The sequence below is a fragment of the Nicrophorus vespilloides genome, unplaced genomic scaffold (assembly GCF_001412225.1).
Source record: "Nicrophorus vespilloides isolate i.1.1-1 unplaced genomic scaffold, Nicve_v1.0, whole genome shotgun sequence".
Classification (NCBI taxonomy): Eukaryota; Metazoa; Arthropoda; class Insecta; order Coleoptera; family Silphidae; genus Nicrophorus; species Nicrophorus vespilloides.
Window position 1 is genome coordinate 266,133 of NW_017099791.1, and position 23,669 is coordinate 289,801.

At 28.6% G+C, this 23,669-nt stretch overlaps 1 protein-coding gene across 4 annotated transcripts in view; it reads right to left on the reverse strand.

Annotated features, from left to right (window-relative positions):
* Nucleotides 1–6: 6 nt before the first annotated feature.
* The window catches only part of LOC108565626 (transmembrane protein 47), a 111,579-nt gene continuing 87,916 nt past the window's right edge, over nucleotides 7–23,669 (reverse strand). For 3 of the 4 annotated variants that reach the window (XM_017925181.1, XM_017925180.1, XM_017925183.1), the window contains 4 exons: nucleotides 3,867–4,053; nucleotides 2,831–2,980; nucleotides 2,707–2,769; nucleotides 7–451 (listed from right to left, as the gene is read on the reverse strand). In XM_017925181.1, the coding sequence (XP_017780670.1) occupies nucleotides 291–451; nucleotides 2,707–2,769; nucleotides 2,831–2,980; nucleotides 3,867–4,053 (561 nt within the window). In that variant the 3' untranslated portion in view covers nucleotides 7–290. Of the gene's footprint in view, nucleotides 452–2,706; nucleotides 2,770–2,830; nucleotides 2,981–3,866; nucleotides 4,054–9,428; nucleotides 9,573–23,669 lie in introns of those variants that run through there. The other variant, XM_017925182.1, reaches the window with a different exon arrangement.

Sequence of the window (23,669 nt, forward strand, 5' to 3'; positions counted from 1 at the left end):
GTGAAACGTTTCTGTTTTTTTTTTCTCGCTTATCAACCAGGTCCACATATATACGCAATTGTCCATTCACATTTGTATACCAATATTGTACTAGCTTCATAATTGGTGTACAATGATATATAAATGTTTATGTTGTGTTTGTGTATATATATATATTGTTTTTGTTTGTTTATACTCATTCATTCGATCTGCAGGCATCCATCAACAGGCATTCAAGCACGCGGCACTCGAGAGAAGCGCGTTATGATCTCTTATGATCAGAGAACAACATCGGGCAGACTATGTGGCCACTAGGCACGCGAGTCGTTGTCGTGCACTATTTTCCTCTCCTTGTAGTAGATTTCTTCGCTCTCCTTGTCGCACATCAGGAGGACAACGCCACCGAAGAGGAATATCGCCGCCCCCCATCCAACCCCATACGCCCATCCGAATTCCCATATCAAACGATTGCCTAAAAAACAAAGCAACATTAAAACAAATACAATCATCAAACTGCAGAAAAAAAAACAGACGTCTAAAGTTTATTTAAGAATTTTCAATTAATTACGCAGTAAAAATAATAACTAGTAAAGTTTTAAATTATAAAGAAAAAAATACATTTTATTTTTAAGAATTTGCCAATACTTCAAGCGAATGTTCTACAGATATATTAATAAATTATTTGTAAAACCTTATTCTCCACAAGTGATAAAACAAATTCGTCTAAAAGCATGGGAAAATTGACAGTAAATTATGGGATCAACGATTAGGTTTTGAAAAAAATAGAGTCAAATTGAAGTCTTTTAATGCCCTCCTACAATTACTGAATAATGATTTTCGGAATGATGGTAAAAGAAGCAAATAGATATGCAGCAAAGTCTGTAGTCTTTAGTATTTCTTGAATTATTTACTAATGAAACAATTTAATGTTAAACGAACTTATATTTTATTCGTATAACCAATTAGGCGCCAAAAGTATAAACAAAATGGTAACGGTTATACGTTATTCGAAGGAAAATATTCTGCTCTACAAGATATTGTGTTTACTTTTACGTTACAACCATTATTTTATTGAATTGCACGCCTTCAAAATGGAATTACAAGTAGAAAAAGTCTCTTTCAACACGTTTTTATTTTCGTTGGGAAGAAGTTCTGAATAATAAAGGAGAATAGTGACTAACTGATAATTAGTGACTAATTTGCTGTAATTTTCTGTTGTTGTGTCCTCCTATTCTCTTAATTTAGAAAAACGGACAGAACGTATGTTAACACTCAATAGTTTTGATCATTGATGAAGCTAGAAATATCGGCCCCTTCCGCATGGTATGAGGGCCCCTCTCCCTTGTTATTCTCAGTTTAATTATCCAAAGTAGAGGCGGACAGTTAAGTTTGGGGCCCCTGCACTAATACTATATTGGAGCTCTGATCGAATAAAAGTTGTCGTGCGCTTTAATATTTGCAAATTTTAATATTTATACATGGATAAGAAGATGACGACGAGCCTCAAAGTCTTCAAAGGGCCTTTCTGCATTGTAAACCTTTGATATGCGGTAGCTAAGTCAGTGGTTTTGAGGTACCTTTTCTTCTAAATCGGGGGTTCCCAAACTTTTTCGGTTTACGGCGCCCTTAATATATCAGAATTTTTCCTCGGTGCCCCAATTCAAAACATTTATGTTAATATATCAGTTCCTATAGTTCTAAATACTACAGTGCAACCTCGTTAGTAGACGGCTTTGAAAGTCGTAAAATTCTGTGGTCGTCTGCATTTTTATATCAATCTAAAATTAGTCAAGACAAAAGTACTTTTTTTATTGTATGCACTTTCTAATATTTGGAATGAAATTAAATTCAGTTTCTGCACTTATTTATTTCAGAATATTTATGTAAATTTATTAACTATTATCTGAATATTAGTGCAAGTATGAAAATTTTGAAAACAAACATTTTGAAATTTAGATATTGATTTTAAAAGATTCGTAGCTATAACAATAAATTGTAATTAATTCGCTGCAAAAACTTTTCTCGTAAAGGTGTTTAATTTACATTGAAATATACTTCTTAGCTTCCAACAAATTTACCACCAGTAAATCAATCTGTGCCTGAGATGAGATTCCCTGAATTTACCTCTTTTAAACTAAACCAACTTTTGAATACCAGTGAAAATCGAAGTTAAAGTAAATTTAATAAAATTCAATTCGTTATAAATTTAAATTCGTAAGATTATAACGAATATTTTAATTTGTGTTGTAGACTTACGTCAAAGGTGACAGCTGTCAAAAAATGTATAGTATTTCGATAGTATTTCTTCTAAATTCAGATCACATTCACAATTTAATGATGCTTTTTTAAGAGATTGATAATAATTCGTAAAATGATCATAAAGAAACTAGTGAATATTGACTGAATGCTGCTTCCAGAAATGATGATATTGACATTATAGGGAAATAAATAATAAAATAAATATTATTTTGACGTAATAATAGTTTTTGATTCAAGTTAATTTTATATATTTGGTAGAGTTTGTTCATTCACTGAACAGTTATGGTCATAAATAAAAATTAAAGATATTTTTTTTCTTTCTAAAAATTGTCTTGTAAATTGGGATGAATCTTATTGTCAAAGAGAAAAGATTTTCAAAACCATACAAAAATGTAATCTACTGCTAATAGTAATAAATATTTATTTAAATTTTTTATTCAAGTTTTTTTAATTGCAAATTTAACTTACCAAAGGTGAGTTCAGCGGCGAAGCAGACGGGATAAATAATGAGCGCAATCAATATGGAGACCACTGGAAATTGGATGAATTAATTATACGGGGGGATTCTACGTATGAATTCGTTATAACTTACATGCCAATCCCATTACGATCACGGCGAATCTGTAGTATTTATATTTCGTGTGATGCTCTTTCGTCCTCAATCCCAATCCAGTTGCGACAGTTGCCACCAAATCCGATAACAGTGTTATGACACAAAGGGCAGCCGCTGCTCGTATATAAGCTGAAACCGCGATTAACATTTCAATAGGTTTGTTAAGTACATAACTTCACATCATACACACACAAATAATAAAAAATAATTCTTGTAATTTTATTATTAACTATTACTACTACTAATAATAAAGTCAAATTAAATTGGAGTAATTAATATTTAACTTAATTTTACTTATTGTTTAAGTAATATAATATTCTATGCGAAATGACAGCTGTCACCTTTGACGTAAGGAGACAGCTGTCAAAAATTGTATGTTATAATTAATTGAATGTCTCAAATGCAAAATTACAGCTGTCATATTTGAAATCAGGAGACAGTTGTCAAAAATTGAATGATATAATCAATTGAATATCTTAAATATTAAATGCAAAATTACAGATGTCACCTTTGACGTAAGGAGACAGCTGTCAAAATTTTTATGATATAATCAATTGAATGTCTTAAATGTTAAATGCGAAATTAAAGTTGTCGCATTTGAGGTAAGGAGACAGCTGTCAAAAATTGTATGATATAATCAATTAAATCAATTAACATTAGAATCGGCTTAAAGCATCCAGCAGACACAGAAAATAAATTATTTATAATAATAAAGTTATTTTAAATTGAAATAAATTAATATATGAATCGTTCAAATTTCATCCATACTAAACTATATCAAATATTACCATGCGAGGTCATGTCATTAAATGCAAGTCGATTGTTTTGAATTAATAATGCATGAAGCATACATTACCGCACTTGATATAATTAAATCTAAAGTTTGTTTTCAGCTCGAAATGCTATGTAAATTCCGTATTGAAATCCATCTAATTTAGAAGTTTGTATTGAATTAAACTGTAAATGCTCTCTATCACTGTGCATGCATACACATATGTAGTATATAGATACTCACGTGCTTCTCTTGCTTGGTAGCATCCCGGTGGTTCCTGCATGTTGAATGGAAGAGGATACTCCGCTCCTTTCTCAATGCAATGCATGAACAATCCTTGTCTCCAACCATCTGCCATCAGCCAATCCGTCGATGCCAACCCCATTATCATTAATATTATAACGATGAGGCCACATATGAAGGCTATAACCTACAACAAAAAACAATTATAATTTTAGACATCATCATTATCTCAAAATTATAGAAAGTAGAAGAGTAGAATTTGACTTTAATTTTCTTAAAACCAAAGCTTAGATACCGGAGTTTTACGCTTCGTGTTTGGATACTTCCAATTAAATTCTTCCACAATCTGCTGAAGAAAGATTTTACTTATTTTTGAATATAAGTTAGAATTTTTTTTACAACTTTAAAAATTTTCTAATTATTTTTAAATCGTCTTCATTTTACCATAAATTTTACTATAAATACATGAGTAAATTACATTTCTTATTGACTTTTATTTACAAATATAATCAAAATAAATTAAGATTTGCTTTGAATTGCATTGAGAAAATTATAATTAGATATGATAATAAGTAATAAACGGATAAACACTATAAAAAATTGAGAATGTGCAATACGTCATAAAAGTCGTAAACTTTGCGTCGGACAACATTATTACACTAAAATTATCTTACATAATAAATTTCAAGTCATAACAGTAAATTTTCCACACTACATTTGTGATAAATAAAGTTTTAGCCAATGTTTTAAAATGTAAATTTGTTTTCAAACTTTTGCGGAAGTTGCAAAAGTTATTGATAAAGAAAAATTGAAAATGTGCAATACGTTATGAAAGTCATAAACTTTACAATATTATCACACAGCAAAATCGTTATTATGTATATAAACTGTAAGTTATAACATAAAATTTTCCACTACAATTTATGTGATAAACATTGTTCTAATAAAATCGGAGTTTATAACGTATATAAATGAATATAGTAAACATTTACACTCAGTATTAATAAGTAGATTTGTTTAAAAAAATCTTTGAGTTATACTAAAATTATCTTATATAATATTATAAAACTTTCAGTCACAAACGTACATTTTTCACTCTAAATTAATGATAGATATTGCTCTTATAAAATCTACTAACAATTAAGGATGAAAAATATAAATTTGTATAATTATTGATAATTGTACCTATAATCCAGAAAAAATTCTGTTCTTATTAAATAATAATTGGAAAAATGAATGAAAATCGTAAACTTTAGGTCAGACAACATTATCACATTAAAATCAGTAATTGTTCTAACAAAATTAAAGTTTTATCAAATGATTTACAACATAAATATTTAAAATTGTAGTAAAAATTAACGTTATAAATTGTGTATTAATAGGTAGAGTTGGTAAAAAAGTTAGTGTTAAAAAATACGTTAGACAATATTATCACACTAAAATCGTTATACATAATAAACTGTATGTCATTACTGAAATTTTTCTTCAGACTTTTTATCAAACTTTTAAAACGTAATTTTCTTCAAAATGTACGTTGAAATGTTAAGTATTGATACAACTGTTGTAAAAGGTGATGTGAATCAATCAAAGAATTTCAATAGAAATATTATTCTAATAAAATCTACTTTTAACGAAAGTTAATGATATTTAGTAAACATTGTATTAATAATATTGAGTTTTAATGAAAGATTAAAAACATGAATTTAAATTATACAAATTAAAACATAAATAGTTAAAAATTTACGGTCGATTGTCACAACTTATTAAAAGATGTGAATCAATCAATGAATGATTTAATAATAATACAATTAAGTTTTAACGAAAGTTTTTAAACGTTGTAGTTCAAATTTACGCTAGATTGTTAGTTGCTGATAGATTTGTTACAAAATGTATTAGGTGATGTAAATCAATCAATGAATTTAAATAGAAATTAAACTTTTAACAAAAGTTTAAAAGCGTAATAAATAAATAAAATTTAAACACAAATGTTATTAACTATTGGTAAGTAATTCAATAATGGATGAATTTAAATAGAATTATGTGATAATTATTAATTTAATAAAATCAACTTTTATCGCAAGTTTCAATAGGTAAATAATTATATTTGTAATCAAAATTTAAACATAAATGTATTGAATTGTTATTGGTGAAGTGTATACATTTCAATAGAAATATGTTATAAAAGTTGTTCTAATAACAACAATTAAAGTTGTTACAAAAGTGACGTGTATTATTCTTTTAATAAAATCGACTTTTAACGAAATTTTTACAAAATAAATAGTAAAACAATGTAGTGAAATATTGTAGTTCCAATGTTAAGTATTCATATAATTGTTGCAAAATTTATTAAAGTGAATCAATCAATGAATGAGTTTTTCGAATGTTTTACAAAGTAAATATTTAAATTTGTAGTAAAAAAACAGGTTAAAAAGTTTAATATTGATATTCATTGAATTGTATAAAATAGATTGGTGATGTAGATAAATCAATAAATTTCATTAGGAACTTTGACCTAATAAAACTAAGTTTTAACGAAAGTTAATTATTGATAGATTTGTTACAAAATTTGGTGAAAGTAAATGATGAATTTTAATAGAATTATGTGATAATTATTAATTTAATTTGTAAAGAAAATGTAAACATAAATGTTATGAAGTAATGATAGGTATTGAATCATTAGAAAAGTTTTTGGTGAAGTGAATAAATTTCAATTGAAATTTGGTAAAAATGTCGTTTAATGAAAGTTTAAAAAACTTATAAATTAATTAAATTTGTAGTAAAAAAAATTATGTTGTTACATTAAAATCGACTTGTAACAAAAGTTTTATAAAATAAATAGTAAAGTATGTAATGAAACATTGTAGCTCGAAGTATTGATATGTAGAATTGTTACAAAAAGTTATTGGATGATGTGGATCAATCAATGAATTTTAATAGGGACACCAGTAAAAGGAGCTTGAAGTGTAAAATCCAATCGTGTTCACATACACGTACATAATAATTAATTAAAATCCGTCAAACGCACCCGAATAAATCGCGGATTAATTAATACACACACATCGACTGAAGAGTGCAAAAGCTTTTTTTATTCACATTCTCTCTCTATCTCCATAAAATAATTAAATTTAGGATGTAGACCTATCTCGAAATCTGTTTACAAATGTTATTTAAATTGTAATTGCTGTGTAATTGACGTTTTTTGTTGTTGTTGTAAAAGTATTATTTGTCGTAAACTTTAGGTCAGACAACATTATCTCAAAATCCATATAAATAAAAAAAAACTGTAAATAATAAAGAAAAAAAATCCACATAAATGTTTGTTACAGACATTGTTTTACAATATAAATATTCAAATTTGTACAAAAGAAAAACGATTCAAAGATTGGCCTTCATTAATTTTAATATTTAATAAACTTAATTCTAATACAATTGATTTTTAACGAAAGTTTTAAAACGCTCAATTTGTAAGGATTCATTGAATTGTTACAAAAGTAATAATTATTGTGTGTTTATATAACGAAATCGATTTGTGCTATCCTTTTTTTAAGTGGATAGTTGCGCCAGGATTCAATTAGTCAGGATGCGAATGCAGTGGCTTTGATTATGGGCGGATGATAATTTAGATGGAAATGGACCGTCGCTTTAAAGGAATTTCCGGGACTTTCGGCAATAATCGTTAAGTTAAACGTTAACAATGCTGTTTTTGGCTCCTCGCACTCCGCCTTCGGAATGGCCCGACTAGGAGCCGGCTTTTATTGACTCCTCGCACCTGAATACTAATTGCGTGATTCACTAACATCGTCGGCATATTTGCACCTGCATTTATCGACATTGTCTCAAAAGCGTGATTCACTGCAACACCGCCGTTTTCAACCCTTTTGCAAAAAAAACACACCCTTCGTGAAACAACTTTTAAAGCACATTTCAATGATTCTGCATAAAGAAATCGGACGTATCTTGAATATGCAAAATTCTTTAGCTAAACAAATAAAAGATAAATATTATACTTTTTTGTTTGATGAAGGACTAAGTTGCGCAGGTGAATTAAGAAATAGTTTGACATTTGACGTTTGTTTCCTACTTATATTCTTACATTTCCCTATACTACGATACATAAAACTAGACTTTCTCCTTACCCTACGTTTCTTAAACTTATACTGTTTTCTCCATGCTAAACTCCCCAAAAGCCAGCTTTCCTGGCAAGCTTCATGGTGTGTTGCCACCTTTCACAACCATGTTGGCAATCGAAATCCTGACAATAAAAATCCCGACAACCATAATCCCCAAAATCCTCCATTTGCGAATTAAATTATTATTATTACGGGGTGGGTGTTGTGATTAGGTGTAGGGTTTATAATGATGATTAAACGTTTTCACGGAATTTCACCTGAGTGGTTTTGTTTATTATTCGCTCGGCTAAAATCCCCAATTAATAATAAATTGTTATTAATAATAAATAACAACAATTAATAATCTAATTTTATTTTAGATTATTTCAAATTGTTAAGGTTTCTTATAAATAAGTCTATATTAAATAATAAAAGATTCTGTCGGAATTTTAATACTGTCGAGATTATGGTTGTGGGGATTTTGATACTGTCTGGATTTCGATATAGACTCTATAGATATAGATAAAAAAAACAAATTAAATTATCTATTAGTGTTTTTGAACCTCAAAATTACATCCCAATTGTTTATAATCACAAAAAAAAAGTTTCGACCAAATTTTGATTGCTTCTGGAATCTTATCCAACTGTACTCATTCATAAAATTTGACGCAAGATGACAGCTGTCATTTCGCGACCCATAGGTTGAGAAACGCTGGTGTTATATTTTATATTATATTTTATTTTGATTTTTCTTTGTGCAATTATTCTTTATTACAAAAAAACATTTTTGTTAAGAATATTTATATTAATAATGATATAAACAGTGAATTATTAACATGTTTACTTATTTTCACAAAATTATACATGATCAGTAAGAAAAGTGAAAATTCCTCAAGTAAATATCGAATTGATTGCATTTTAACGAGGAGAAATTAGAATTATGTTTCACATTTTCTTTGCAATTCTTACATTCAATTATGAAAAGACTTAGCAAATAAAATAAAATGTTTTCAATATTTATAAATATTTTTAACGATTTAAAAAAAATAACGTATTCATTTTTATTTATTTATTAAAATAATATTATTTTTTTAGTTACATGTAAATCATAGCTTAATGAAAGTAAAATAACTTCTGGTTAAGAATAATTATGATTACAATTAAGAAAAAAGTCACATCAAGTAATTGCTATTTCATAGTTTACGAAAGTTAAGCAACGCGTGGATTTAGAGTTGGGTGAATTATATAATTTACCAAATCAGGATTAATAGAGATGAAATTCTAGACGAATAGAGACTGTTAGATTGACAATTCATAACACTAAAAGGAAATTCCAATGAATGAGTACATGTTACTATTAGTAAAACAATCGAATGACAAGAACGAAATGCGCATTCTTCGATAACTGTTATCAATCAATTATCAACGGTTGCTTAGCGATAATCAAACTTACTTTCCTTAGCCGGATGTTCTTGATGGCCAATTGCATTTTGTACTTTTCTCCCATTTCGGATAAGAACTTCACTTATTTGTAAAATGGAAAAAAGAAGGAGGAACACCCAAGCAAGAAAACAATAACAAAAAAAAAACACTTCGGGTTTCTCTAGCGAAAATTTTTGAACCTGTTCACAGGCAGTTACACGTACACTTTAATAAGTGGTACGCGATAAGAGGAACGATAAAACGGTATGAGCAAACTTTGTTATCGGCTGCTATCGTCTCGTTTGGTGCTTGCTTACCTACGAAAAAATAAAATAATAGGATTATTTATGGAAATCGATTCACAGTTGTACTTTTCGAAGCACGAACCGAAGCTAAATCTGAGTTGCAACTAACATCAACTTGACGACTGTATCAATCACGTTTTGTGGAAATTATAGAGAAAGTGATTAGCGATTAGTTTCTTGGAATTATCCATAATTCATACTTATAATTACAATTTCTTAAAAGCACTTAGAAATACGCTTTATCATAAAATAATTTTAGTATTTCATATTTATTTACATATCTATATAATAGATATTATTGCATTTTTTCCTCATATTAATTAAATATGTTTAATTCAAATTTTTACTAATGAAAACATAAATGTTCATAATTACAACACAATTAGTGCATTAATTTGCTGTTTTTTGGAATTATCCTTAAATATTTCATAGATTTACATCAACATACAATCAAAAACATGTCAAGTAACTAATAGAAACTTTATTTACTTCTAATTTGTTTGAATATTGTTAAAAATTTGTTTTTTTTATTATTTATACAAATAATGCAATTTTACATAACTTTTTATAAAACTAATTCATTTGAAACATAATTAGTGCACTAATTTAATGATTGTTTTTGAAATTATCCATACTTTTTACGTAGATTTACAATTTCTTAATAAAACATTTAAAATAAAACGATTTTCAATTCAAAAAATTATATTTAACTTTCATATCTCTTCAGAGTCAAAAGCGTTTTTCATAGATTTCTGGAAATTCATTCATTAATACTTTGTTTATTTCATTTAATATTCTTTACTTATATCCTTTTTTATAAGTACAGAAATATATTGCATAGTGTAGATAAAAGATTTTAACAATATGAAAAAACTGTTTGAAACCGGATTAATCGAGGACATTAAAACCGCATAAAAATAAATTGCACAAAAAAAACAATAATGTGTATTAATTCGTTAGACTTTAGTGAATCTGGACTGATCGAAGCCGCACTATGCGAGGTATTACTTGTATAATTTAATAAGTTTATTTCACACATATTATTTCATATTTACATAACGCTTTATTATAAAACCTCTTAATTTAATTGAAGCAAACGTTTCGTGTGCGGAGTTTATCGATGGAAACAAGATCAGAATAAATAAGGAAGTAAGTGGAAGTCGTAAAAGGGGGGACGTCGAACGAAAGAAAACACTTTTAAAAATACACGCAGGAACCGTAAAAAACGTGCAAAAGTAATTGGAATTCCCATGCTGTTTTTTTTTGTTTTAAATTCTTGCAAACGCAAATTTGTAACTAAATATAATTTCACTTTATCAATAACAGCGGATCGGTAATTATTCAGGCAGCAATTAATGCTGTGCAAATGGAAATCTCGGGTTTTTAGGGGTTGGCGGAGGGTGGCTTATTGCGGTCGGATTTGAAACGGATTCAAACCCGCACAATTGAATGAATAAAACAACAATAACGTCATTGTTATTATATTAATTGATTTGCCGCAAATGTATTTTCATTTGTATGAACATTTTTTTTGCTAATCCATTAAATCGGATACAATTTTTGTTGGTATAAAATATTAAAAAAAAAAATGGAAATTATTTGTTTGTTTGAATAGGGAATTTTGTCTATTATTCTATTTACTTAATCCTAGTTTCAGCAATGATTCACGTTTGCTGTAATTTACAATTCTATCTAATTGAAGTTATGAGTTTCCATACCCGAGGCACGATTATTGCTGTAACAATTATGATAATGTACTAAAGCTATGTCCGATTTTGGACGTGTTCTGGGCCAAAGGATGACCATACTCCAATTCTTGATCATCCATAATGTATCTGAATGGCGCTTGACTCACTTCCATACGTGATTTCCGAATGAGTCAAATGTTCTTCTTCGTTTCCATCATTCGTCGCCGATGAATCAAAGCTTTCCAACTATGATCCTGAATGTTAAACGCACCTTACGTATAGCGCGTACCATCCATTGTTATTGATTTTTTGCATTGCCGTACGATTCGTAAAAGACTATTAACCCCGGGCGCACGTACATTAACAGTGAACCAAACATGGGCTTCAAAACACTTCCTTGTTTATTAATATATATATATATCAAATTTTAAGAAATATACAAATAAATAATGTTAAGAAAATGTAATGATAATAGTAACAATTTTTGATTACTAGATTGTTTGTAATTATTTGTGTTTTTATATATACTTAAGTATTATACTTGGGGTATATTAATGATATTTAGTTAATTTAATTGTGTACATTATTTGAAATTCTTTGAAAACTTGCCCTTATTTTAATATTAGTGAAAATTTGTTGTTTATTTTTCATTATATTTTAGTAAATTATGGTAGTTTTGAACTAACACAGCCTACTTTAACTCTTTGAGCAGCCAGAAATTCCTAAATTTCTAGACAACTAAATCAGTCAACTTGTCAACTGATACAACATCTGATGGTATGGCTTATCTAGATTTACCACGTACATTTTCAAGAAAATTTTAATAATCTTAGTTAATTTAATTGCATTTGTTTCAAGTACGAGTATAAGTAGTTGTATGATTTTTAATTGAATGCAATCCCTTTGTGAATATTATTTAATTTATTAAGAAATAGCATCAATATTAATTAAATTTGATAATTTTTTACATTTTACAAAAAAAAATATGAATAATATTTAAAACTTGTTGATTTTTTTCGTTATGGTTTATACTACAGTGATTCTCAATTTTTTTGGTCCGCGACCCCCCAAACAATGGGTATATGTAGAAAAACAAACAGTACTGATCTGTCCCCCAAGGTGACCAACTCTATGAAAATCACTGAAAATATATTATTAAAAACATCAGTTTGAAAAGAGGTATGAATTTTAATGTAATCTTTTTTATAAAAAAATATTTAATTTATTAAGAAATTGTATACTTTTTAATTAAATATAATTGATTATATATATATATTTTTTAATTTATTATATTTTCATAGAAAAATTGCTTTAATTTAAAACAATATTGATTTTTCCCCTTTTTTTTTCATAATACTTTAGCAGTTTATGATTGTTTTGAGTTACTATTTTTTTATGTAATGAAATATATTACTCAAAGTATGAGTTTGAGAAGTTGTAGGAATGTTACTAAAAAAATGTGAAAATTACATAAACTATTTTTTAAATTTAATATACTTTTACAAACAACTTGAAATAAAAAAATCTATTCTGTATACTCTAGTAGATTATGTACATTATTATGTAATCAAAACTTAATGAATTGTTTTGTTAACAATTTTTATTCCATAAAATCGTTTAGCAGAAATTTTCACATTTTAAGTTTTGTGGACGTAATGTTTTTTCTGTTAATCTTGTGTTAATCTTCCTATATCTAAGTATTATACAAAAATATTTTCTTTTTTGCTATTATATAGTATTTTTCTACGTTGGCAATCGCAAGCCCGACAAACGAAATACCGTCAATCAAATTCCCGACGTTCGAAATCCCGACGTTTGAAATCCCGACTGTAACCCGACTATATCTTAATAATAAATAATAAAAATTAATAATTTAATTGTATTTGAGATTATTTCATAATGTTAAGGTTTATTATGAATAATTCAACAAAATCAAATAAATTCATAATAATTTATTGTTATTAATAATAAAAATGTAGCACAAGATGATTACGCTCCGAAATAATTTAAAAATGTTATTGTACTAATTTTCGATATAGTCGGGATTTTGATACAATCCGGATTTTGATATAGTCGGGATTATGTTTGTCGGGATTATGGATTTAGATACAGTTGGGATTTCAATAGACGGTCTTTCGGTTGTCGGGCTTGCGATATAGACCCATTTTTCTAATAGTCAAAACAATTTTTGATTCGAAAAATATTTATTACTTGACAAACGTATTAATTTCTAATGGATTTGATCTTTTTTCAATTAATCTTGTAATTAGACTTAGATGCAAGTATTATATTTAAGTGGATTATGACAGATTTAGGGTTTAAATTGAAATTACTTGATAGTTTGAAGTTATTTATGTTTTATATTAAGAAATTGTAATTATTTTAATAAAAATAAAATTGACAAATTTTGTTATTTCACACTTTCGTTTTTCACGTTTGTACGTTTGTACAGTCGAGTCATATTATTTACAAATCAGATTTGTGCATGCAACGAATTTGAAGAAAACAACAAATGAACGCACGCGGCACACAACAATCCATTTGTTTCTAGTAAGCAGGAAAAATAAAATAATAGCTCACGTTCTTTCTTTGTTTCGAACAAAAGGCGTAAGCGCATTTGTTTCTTTCCGTAGCCAAAGCAATTACGTAAATAATAAACAATAACACAATAGGCACCACGCGCTTCGACGTTGCACGAAGACCGTCTTCCGTTTTCAGTATGATTATTTTCTATTTTTTGTGACGAAGAGCGAACCTAACCGAACCCGAAGTAAAAACCGGACTGACTGAGCGCATTGTTCGAGCGGTTTCCAAAACTATTTGGTATTTTGGGGGAAGAGGAAGAATGTTAGGTGGTGGGAAAAGAAGAGTTTCGCTGCGAAAATTGGAAAGCGACTACGCAAAACTTCCCACCCCATTTACATCCAAATTGATTAATTGCTAAGCTCTAATTAACCATCGATCTTGAAACTTGTCTTTTGAAGCAAAATTTATGAACATCCCAAGGACAATTTCGCATTCGTTCTGAGCGGGAATGAATGCGTAGCAGGAGATAATTAATGGAATGGAATTGTAGAAGCAATTATGTCGAAAGTTAAAAGAAAACAAAATAAACTTTTGCGCGTTTAACAGGATTAAAGGCATTTTGTTCGGAGATTCTATTGTAAAGTACGGTTGTTGTTACGTGTATTGTTGACTTCTTCAGGAAGAAGGGAAAATAAAGCTGGAGAACTTTTGTTGTTTGCTACAAATAAATGGAGATAAGGAATGATGTCGCGCGGAAGTTTTAATGCGAGTGGAAACATTTCTGATTTTGTCAATTATAATTAATTTATTAAGAGAAATCTGTTACGACATTTGATGGAATCGGGAAAGTTGTTGATAAGCGGCGATTTGATGTGATTTCGTTTGATTATATTCGTTTCTAACGTTGCGCAAATGATTAATAAGTAAATCGAAATGCATTGATTTGCATTGAAATGGGTGTTCGTCAGATTGCCGCTCGCTTTTCCATCATGTCGAGACGGCGACATTTCATGTGTCGCGAGGCGACAGAAGATGGATTTGTTTGGAGATCACTTTGTATTTATGGGAGGAAAGGCGTAAGCAATCACGTTCCTAATCGGCTCGGATTTGCATTCGTCCCTTCCTTCAACCTTCCTTATTCCTCATCCATATCCTCATCCTCCCCAGACATCGAAAATCAATTAACCAAATAATTAATCTCCATCCGCCCGGAATTTCCAATAACTTACTTCCGACCTGCTCCCATTGTTCCTCCACAAATCCTTCAGTCTTGGAGCACAGTTTAGTTTCGTATATGTCCACAATTGTCTAACATTTTGGAAATACCGGTGCCAGTTTCTGCTCCGCTGTTAATTATTTTTATTAAATTACATTAAATAATCAGTTTCGTCCTTAAGAATAAAATAATTAGAGTAATATAATTTTGGTATAAATAAGTATTTTTTAATTTTATATTCTATCTTTTTTTTTTGTAAATTTATATACATAAATCAATAATCTTCAATTATTTTAGTTCAAATTTTTATGATTTGAACTAAAATACATTTTTTTTAGAAAGGAAAAAATGTATTATTTGTAACTGAAACGCAATTTATCAAAAAGAACTAATTTTATTTATTTATTATATCAAAATGTATGTGAAAATGTCTTTATTATTTTCATAACTCAGCAATCTTCATTTATTTTAGTTTCAATCTTAAAAAAGCACATTTTTTCAGACAGAAGAAATTTCACTTTTATATTAATAAAATGTATATAAAAATGTCTCTATTATTATCATAACTCAACAATCTTCAGATATTTTAGTTTCAATCTTAAAAATGCACAATTTTTCACAAAGAAGAAGTTTCACTTTTATATTAATAAAATGTATATGAAAATGTCTCTATTATTTTCATAACTCAACAATCTTCAGTTATTTTAGTTTCAATCTTAGAAACGCACAATTTTTCATAAAGAAGAAATTTCACTTTTTTTTTATAATAAAATGTATGTGAAATTGTTTTTATTATTTTCATAAATGTACAAATCTTCAGTTATTTTAGTTTAATTTCACTTTTTTTCAGTTTTTTTTAACAAAATATATGTAAAAATGTCTTTATTATTTTCATAAATTTCTTCAGTTAATGTTGTTTCTAGAATTTATTATTTTATTAATAATTTAACAGTTTCTTCTCTTTTTGACTACTAAATTAATCACAGATTTATTATTTTTCATTCACAAATAATAGAAGTAAAATAACCTTTATTGCATACATAAATAATGTAAATATTATTTTAAAAAATGCAACAATTTCTTTATACTAATAAAATGAATTAATGATTATTTTTTAAGACTTCACATTTTATATAATATGCAAATTAAAATCAAATTCATTACTTTCTCTATTAGTAAGTAAATCTGTTGATTTCTTCACTTTTTATTACTACTGTGTTAGCTTATAAATATAAAGTAAGTTTTACTTGAGGCTTTACTTGGCTCGAAACAATCCAATATAATATATTTTATATAATAATCTGCATTTTCTTTAGATAGAAATGAATACTGCTGAAAAATACCCAAATCATCTCGTATATTTTCTTCGACACAAGCGTAATTATTTCCTATTCAAAGGAGCGCTGCAAAAATAAATCCAATTGGAAATTGTCGTCGAGCTTGAAGAAATAAAAAGAAGAAAAAATCTATTATACGGCATCAACGAGACGAGTTCTTTCCGTATGAGCGTCTAAAGTCGATTTATTTAATTTTATAAATATGTAAATGAGCGAAGTTCCGCAGCGGAGGAACTTTAATTGAAACCATTCTCGGATCAAATCCCCATAAGATACAGCCGGGAAACGGTTCGGATCCGCGAATCCCGAAACCAAACAATTCCACCAACTCTCCGAGCCATATAACAATAAATGTTTATAATCCCATTTTGCGTCTCATGCAAATGATACCCACCCATCCAACTCCTTCCATTCGCAGGAATTGGGTGCATCTTCCTGCGGCACCGACGACACGTCCGAAACGGATTACAACGAAGGATCTTGCTTCATGCAAATTATACTCGCAGACTGCCAGCAACTTAATTGCAAGAGTTGGATTATAAGTTTTGGCAAAGGTCTACGACTTGAATTCAGAAATATCCACATATAAAGATATAAAAGGAAAAAAATATTTTAAATTATAAAAGTGTAAAGATGATAGTTCTTTATTAAATATACTGATTCCTGGGAAAAACGTGTAAATCGAAATTGTAACTTTTTGAATGTAAAACCTAATAAATCGGAAAGTATGAACAAAAACATATAGGATAAGTTATTTTCAACATTCATTTTTTTAATTTCTTTTATTTTGAAATCCGTGTAAAAGCAAAAACGTGTAAAGAAAGTACCGTGTAAAACGAGGGTTAAGTTATTTTCAACATTTATTTTTTTAAACCTTGTAAAAGTAAAAACGTGTAAAGAAACTACCGTGTAATACGAGGAATAAGTTGACAGCTGATAACAAACGATAAGTAAATACAACTAATCTGCCACTATACTTATTGGAAAGATCATAACTTTTTCTTAAATTTGCATGTTTAATAATCTAATTATCTTAGTTGGTAATCGAGTAATTAATTAAATAAAAAAGATATTAAAACTAAGAAAGAAAATCATCATATCTCGCTCACTAAATAACATTACTTATAATACCAGATGCGCAATAGAAGACTCCTTCCTATGCAAAAATGAAATATATAGTAAATAACACAGTTTTCGAGTAAGTCAGAAAACAAAAATTTAAAAAATTATTACAATAGTATTTTCGAATTTTTTTACTCAAAATTGATTTTTTTTACAAGACAATTACAGTAGACTCGTTGAAAAGTGCGTAGTTTTACGTTTAATATTCTTATTCATTGAAGTAATTAACATGTATGGCTATAGAGTAATTAATAAAATGTGAATCAAAATATTCATTCTTAAATTTGACAACTTATAACAAACGTAATGTGAATTATACGAATCTGTCAGTATATTCATTGAAAAGACTATAGTTTTATCTGCAATTTGCATGGTCAATGATCTAAAGGGAATACTAAATATTCAACTTGGACAGCTTTTAATAATACAAATCTGTCAGTATACTCATTGCTAACGCTATAGTTTTATTAATTTTACTCAAAATGGAAACCTTGTTATAGAAAACTTTAAAGCATATTCGTTGTAAAATGAGTAGTTTTATGATGTAAAGTAATGTAATTGGCAATTATAGTTATAAAAGAATAAAACGTGAAGACTGTATTTTCAACTTTAACAAACAAATTGTGAACTATTCGAATCTGTCAGTATAGTCATTGCTATGGCCATAGTTTTATTTTCAATTTGCATGGTCAATGATCTAAGTAGCGTGGATGGTAATCGACTAATAAAGCAAAAAACTGCGTTTTCAACTTTGACAGCTTTTAATAGACGAATTATCAACTATACGAATCTGTCAGTATGATCTTTGGAAAAGCTTTAATTTTATCTTTAATTTGCATCGTCAATGATCTAATTAGCTTGGGTGGTAATTGAGTAATTAAATAAAAAATGAATACGTAATTAACATTACGTAAGAAAGAACTATGTCAAAATATGCGAAATAAAATATTTCTTCAAAAGTAAACATAAAATATATAAAAAATCTGAAAAATCATATTAATTATCGTGTTGGAAAATATCGTGTTATATGGAAATCGTGTTATAAAAAATATTTTTGTATATTATATATTTTCAATATTCAATATACGCTTCAATATTATGAAATTCATGAAAAGATTACTGTTTTTTTTTAATATTCGATAGAATAACTTTCAATTATTGAATTTAGAATGAATCTGGAGGTGATAGTGCAACGACGAAGTTTGAAAGGAAATGAATTCCGCACGGAGAAAATTCAATTGGGAATAACCTTTTTCTGCAAAGAACATATTTATATATTCAATACGTTATAACTATAATCCGGAGGGTCGCTGCAGGATAGGTGACAAAGTCGTTGACTTTGTTTAGCTGCACTCTAGTCTTTTCTGTTTTGCACGATGCACTTCGTCCATTGTTGCTTTGTGCATGCACTTGACACTGCAATTGAGAGGGATTCTGCACTCTCTCCTCCTCTCCTTCGGACGACCTCTTCTCTCAACATCAAGGATACTACGTCAATGCAATTTTATATAGTGTACACGTAACGATGATGGTTTGACCTCGTTGTGCAATACCCTCTTTCTTTCTCTCTTGAGTCGGCTTATGTAATTGCCGTACGTATACTGCTGCAGCTTTCCTAGATATTGGCTGCACACAAATCGTACACTCGTTGCGGAGACACAATTTTCTTCTACTTGCAATTTCATCATGCGAACAGAAATTGGATGCAGAATGAACGCGACAAGAAACGATTAAATTTCACCGTGCTGCAATATATTTGACAGCAAACTTGTATAGAACGGATTTATATTAAAATACATTCTGTCACAGTCGCATTCAGTCGCTACGTCGAGTTAAGATTCAAATCGCTACAATTCAATATGGATACAAAACATTGAAATTGTACCAATATTCTATATATAATTTAGATAAAGAAATAGAAACAAACTCAATATTTTATTAATTACAAAATATATTTCTGTGTTTCATATTAATTATATTTCTATTAAGAAATTAACTAAAGTGATTTCACACAAAAAAATAAGATTGTCAACCTAATTTCTCCTTCACCTTCAGATTTTAGAAAATAATTGGTATTTCATATTAACTAGTTTTGTATTAGGTAAGTGAAATAAACTTAACTGATTTTGCAAAGAAACACTCAATTTTATTCTTAAACCCCTAAAGTGGTAATGTCGTATATATTCGTCATGGAGTCTTGTATAGCGTAGCGCTTATGACGAATATATACGCTAGCGTGGCCACTTCATACAACGCATAAAACCGGGTTAAGATTTAAGAAAGTTTTTTCAGATTTTAATTTGATTTTGTAATTTATTTCAGTGTAGAAAGACCGATGGTCAACAGCCCTTTGCTCTTGTTATGAATTTGTTTCATATTTCACCTAATATTTCGTATATTTTCCTCTTTCATTTAAGATTAATATAATATGCATTGAAAGTCAAACAGAAGCTGAATGAACATATTTCGGAAATCTGCTTGAAAATCTTATCGCAACGCCCGGGTGCATTTCATGAACATTCGTATTCAGAACAAAAAAAGAATATAGAAGAAGTAAAGCAAATTCCGTATGCGCACACAACCACACACCAAAGCCGAATCCCATGAGCAGAGGAGGTTCGAAGCGAAATACGAAATTGGCCCACACGTATCTTCTTATTTGAATAAAAATGGAACTGGTATAATTTTATTGCTGCGGTTTTGTATTTGCCCACTCACAATTTCCTTTCCTCGCGCAAAATGCCCGATAACGTAACAAATCGCTTCGCCATTGGCCCTTTCGAGCCACCGCCGTCCGACCCAGATAACAACAACAGAAAAAAAAAAGAGAAGGGTCCGATTCGGGACGGCAAAATTACGTAATCCCGGACGAAAGTTTGATTGATGAGAATCGGATGGGACTTTCGTTATATTTATGCTTCGAATGCGAAGGTAAAAGGACGAACAAAAAAAATCCATTTCGAATCTTTCGAATTATCAAATGGTAATTTCAGATTGTGATAAGAATAAATTACAGTTGAATCGTTTAACAATAAACACGATAATCGAAGCTCAAATTGTTCGTAAACTAATCACCGATTTAAGATATCACCGCCAACGTTTGCTCACATCAACTAACATCATTCGATTGGTAAAGTGTTCGACATCAGAATATGTGATTGTTTTCAGATTTGTTCGTAAACCGAATTATTATGTTTCGACGTAACATAAGTAGAACTATCGTCAAAGTTTTTATGGATTGAAAAAGACTTGCATACAATTTTGCATAAGCAAAGTCCTCTGTGTAAAGTATAAGGCGGATATATCCGCCTCCTCTTATATTGTAATAATTTTCATTTCGAATCTGTATATCAATAAGAATAATTACCATTATGTGAAATTTAATATATAATAGTAGTCAAATCTTTAAATTGCCATTCAGATTGTAATAAAATATACATTAAAATTATATTATTATTATTCCGAAAATGCAAAGTTCTATGTAAATTATAGGGCAAATATATCCGCCGCTAATTCGTAAGGGCTTAAACGATCACCCACTATGATAATACAATAATTTTATTTTCGAATCTGTATATCAATAAAAATAATTATCATTACGTAAAATGTAATCATGAAATTTTCATTCAGATTGTAATAAAATATAGAAAACATTAAACTTATATTATTTTCATTACGAAAATGCATTGCTTAATGGTAATTGATAATGTAGTAATAATAACAAAAATCTCTTTAGCAAATGAACGAAACTTATATAATTTTCGGAAACGTAAGTAAAAATAAATATTTACTTTGTGATTCCACGTAACATCGCATGAGCAGCGCACACGAAAGTTTGCAGCGAAAACTTTCAGCTAACTTAATATTATTACCCACAAAGAGAACATTACGTTATTGGACGCCGTTATGTAAATGGATGTTGCCAATCATTGGTTAAAGGTTTTAACTTGTTACCTACAGCTTTGCTAACAAGTTGAAATGCATATAGAGTAAATAAAACAATAAGTGTATCGAAAAACTATGATGGCATTTATAAGTTACTACCGTTACTTACTATAAGCTTATCGATTTTTACGAGCGTGCTGTGGTGTAGTAACCATAGAAACACCGAAGTTTACGCTCTTCCTGACGAACGGCGAGGGTGGAAAAAAAATGGTTTTTCTCCTTTGGGATTCCCCTCTTCGGGCACGTACTTACTTCATGCAGGGGATGAAAAAGGGGAAAAAAAAGAAAGAAAGAGGAGAATATAAAGAGAGACGAGAAGGGAGGCAATATCAATTATGGTGTATTATATTGGGAGCTAGGATAAGTGGTAGGTTGTAGTGCAAACTTTGTTAATACCATCTCTGCAAATGCTCCGGGGTGTTGTCAAAGAGTAATGGGTTCAGAATTGACGCTCAAAGCTCTAATAAATTTAAGCCATCGTCGAGGTGCTTGAACCATCACCGAAAGCAAATTTATTTTATTTACCATACTAAATTCTCATATAATCGTGTGTTTTGTTAGGATTCAAATAGTCAATATCCTTTCACCCTTTTATAAAATATAACGGTTGAATACTGGACTTCAAGCATTGAACTTTTCTGGAGTTTTATGTGTTAAGGTCAAAGTATTATATAAATTTAGAATAGTTAAAAATTAATATACAGTCGTAAATGAGGCATTATTCCATTATTTATCCGAGTATGGTCAAAAACTTGATATTTTCATGAAGGAAAAATAAAATATTCTGAAATGAAATTTTTTCAGAACATCTTTTATTCATTTTAGCAATAGTTTACAGAATGAATAATAACAAAATATTAGCATAAAGTATTTGCTTATATCTAATCATTATTGCTTAATAAATATCATAAATTACACGAAAATTGGATATTATTTTCATGATATTGTTATGTAATTTTTATTTAATCCATAAAGAAAATATCTATTTCTGTATAGTACTTTGAACAATTTCAATATTTTTACCATTAAATTACAATATTTTTCTTCGTTTGCAACCCAATTGTAAAATTTAGTTTCCTGTAATAACACATAAATATTACTTAACAAAATTTGTAAATTACTTAAAATATTGATATTTTCGTTACAGAAAAATGAAATATTGTGGTGTATATTTTTGTTTATTCAATAACATATTTCTTCAAAGTACATAAAATTATTGTGATAATTTCAATCTTTTTAGTATTAATTAATTAGTATTATTGTTTTTGTTTAGATTTGCCATTGTTTTCAACCCAATTTTAAAAGTTTCCTTCAAAATTACAAAAAAGTTCCAACGTATAATATTCACTTGTATTAATAAATTTTGCAAATTGTTCATAAAATAGATATTTTCATGATGAAAAATAAAAACCCAAAGCTATTTCATTGCTTTCCAAACAATTGTTAAAGAAAAACAAACAATTATTTTCAGAAAATAATGTATTTTTCTAAGATTATAATTTTTCAATTATAGTTAACAAATTTTGCTTAACAAAAGCCTGTTAACAATTAACTTATAAAAATGTAAATATTAAAGTATCTTCAACAAATTAAATTGTTAACAAATGGTGGAGGTGCCTGGTAAATTGAGGTCAAATCATTATTTATTCTTTTTTGCATTTGTCACGTAAACTGCAAATATTACTGCGTAATATACGAGGGTTAGGGAAATATATGCGAGCGGGCAGGAAATAAAGATAATATTTATTAATATTATTTGCCGCTGGTAACGACTCAATAATGTACGATGAATGCAAATACTATATTGTTACAATACATTAAGCGATTATATATGGCATGGAAATAAAACGGAGTACGTATTTGCAGAGTTGCAAACATGAAAATGCATCACGATTACATGCAGATGATAATGCACATATAGCCCGGAGTTCTGAAACTGGATCGATTATACATTACAATTTTATTTTTATCGAATATATTTATTACTTACAAAAAATATTTCTATAGTAAATTTATATATTATTTACAAATTTAAAGTAGAAAAATATGATAATTTATATATATTTTTTAAATTAAGCCTTTTTCAACAGCGAAACTGCTGTGTATTATTATATTGTGGCCTTGCATGCAATT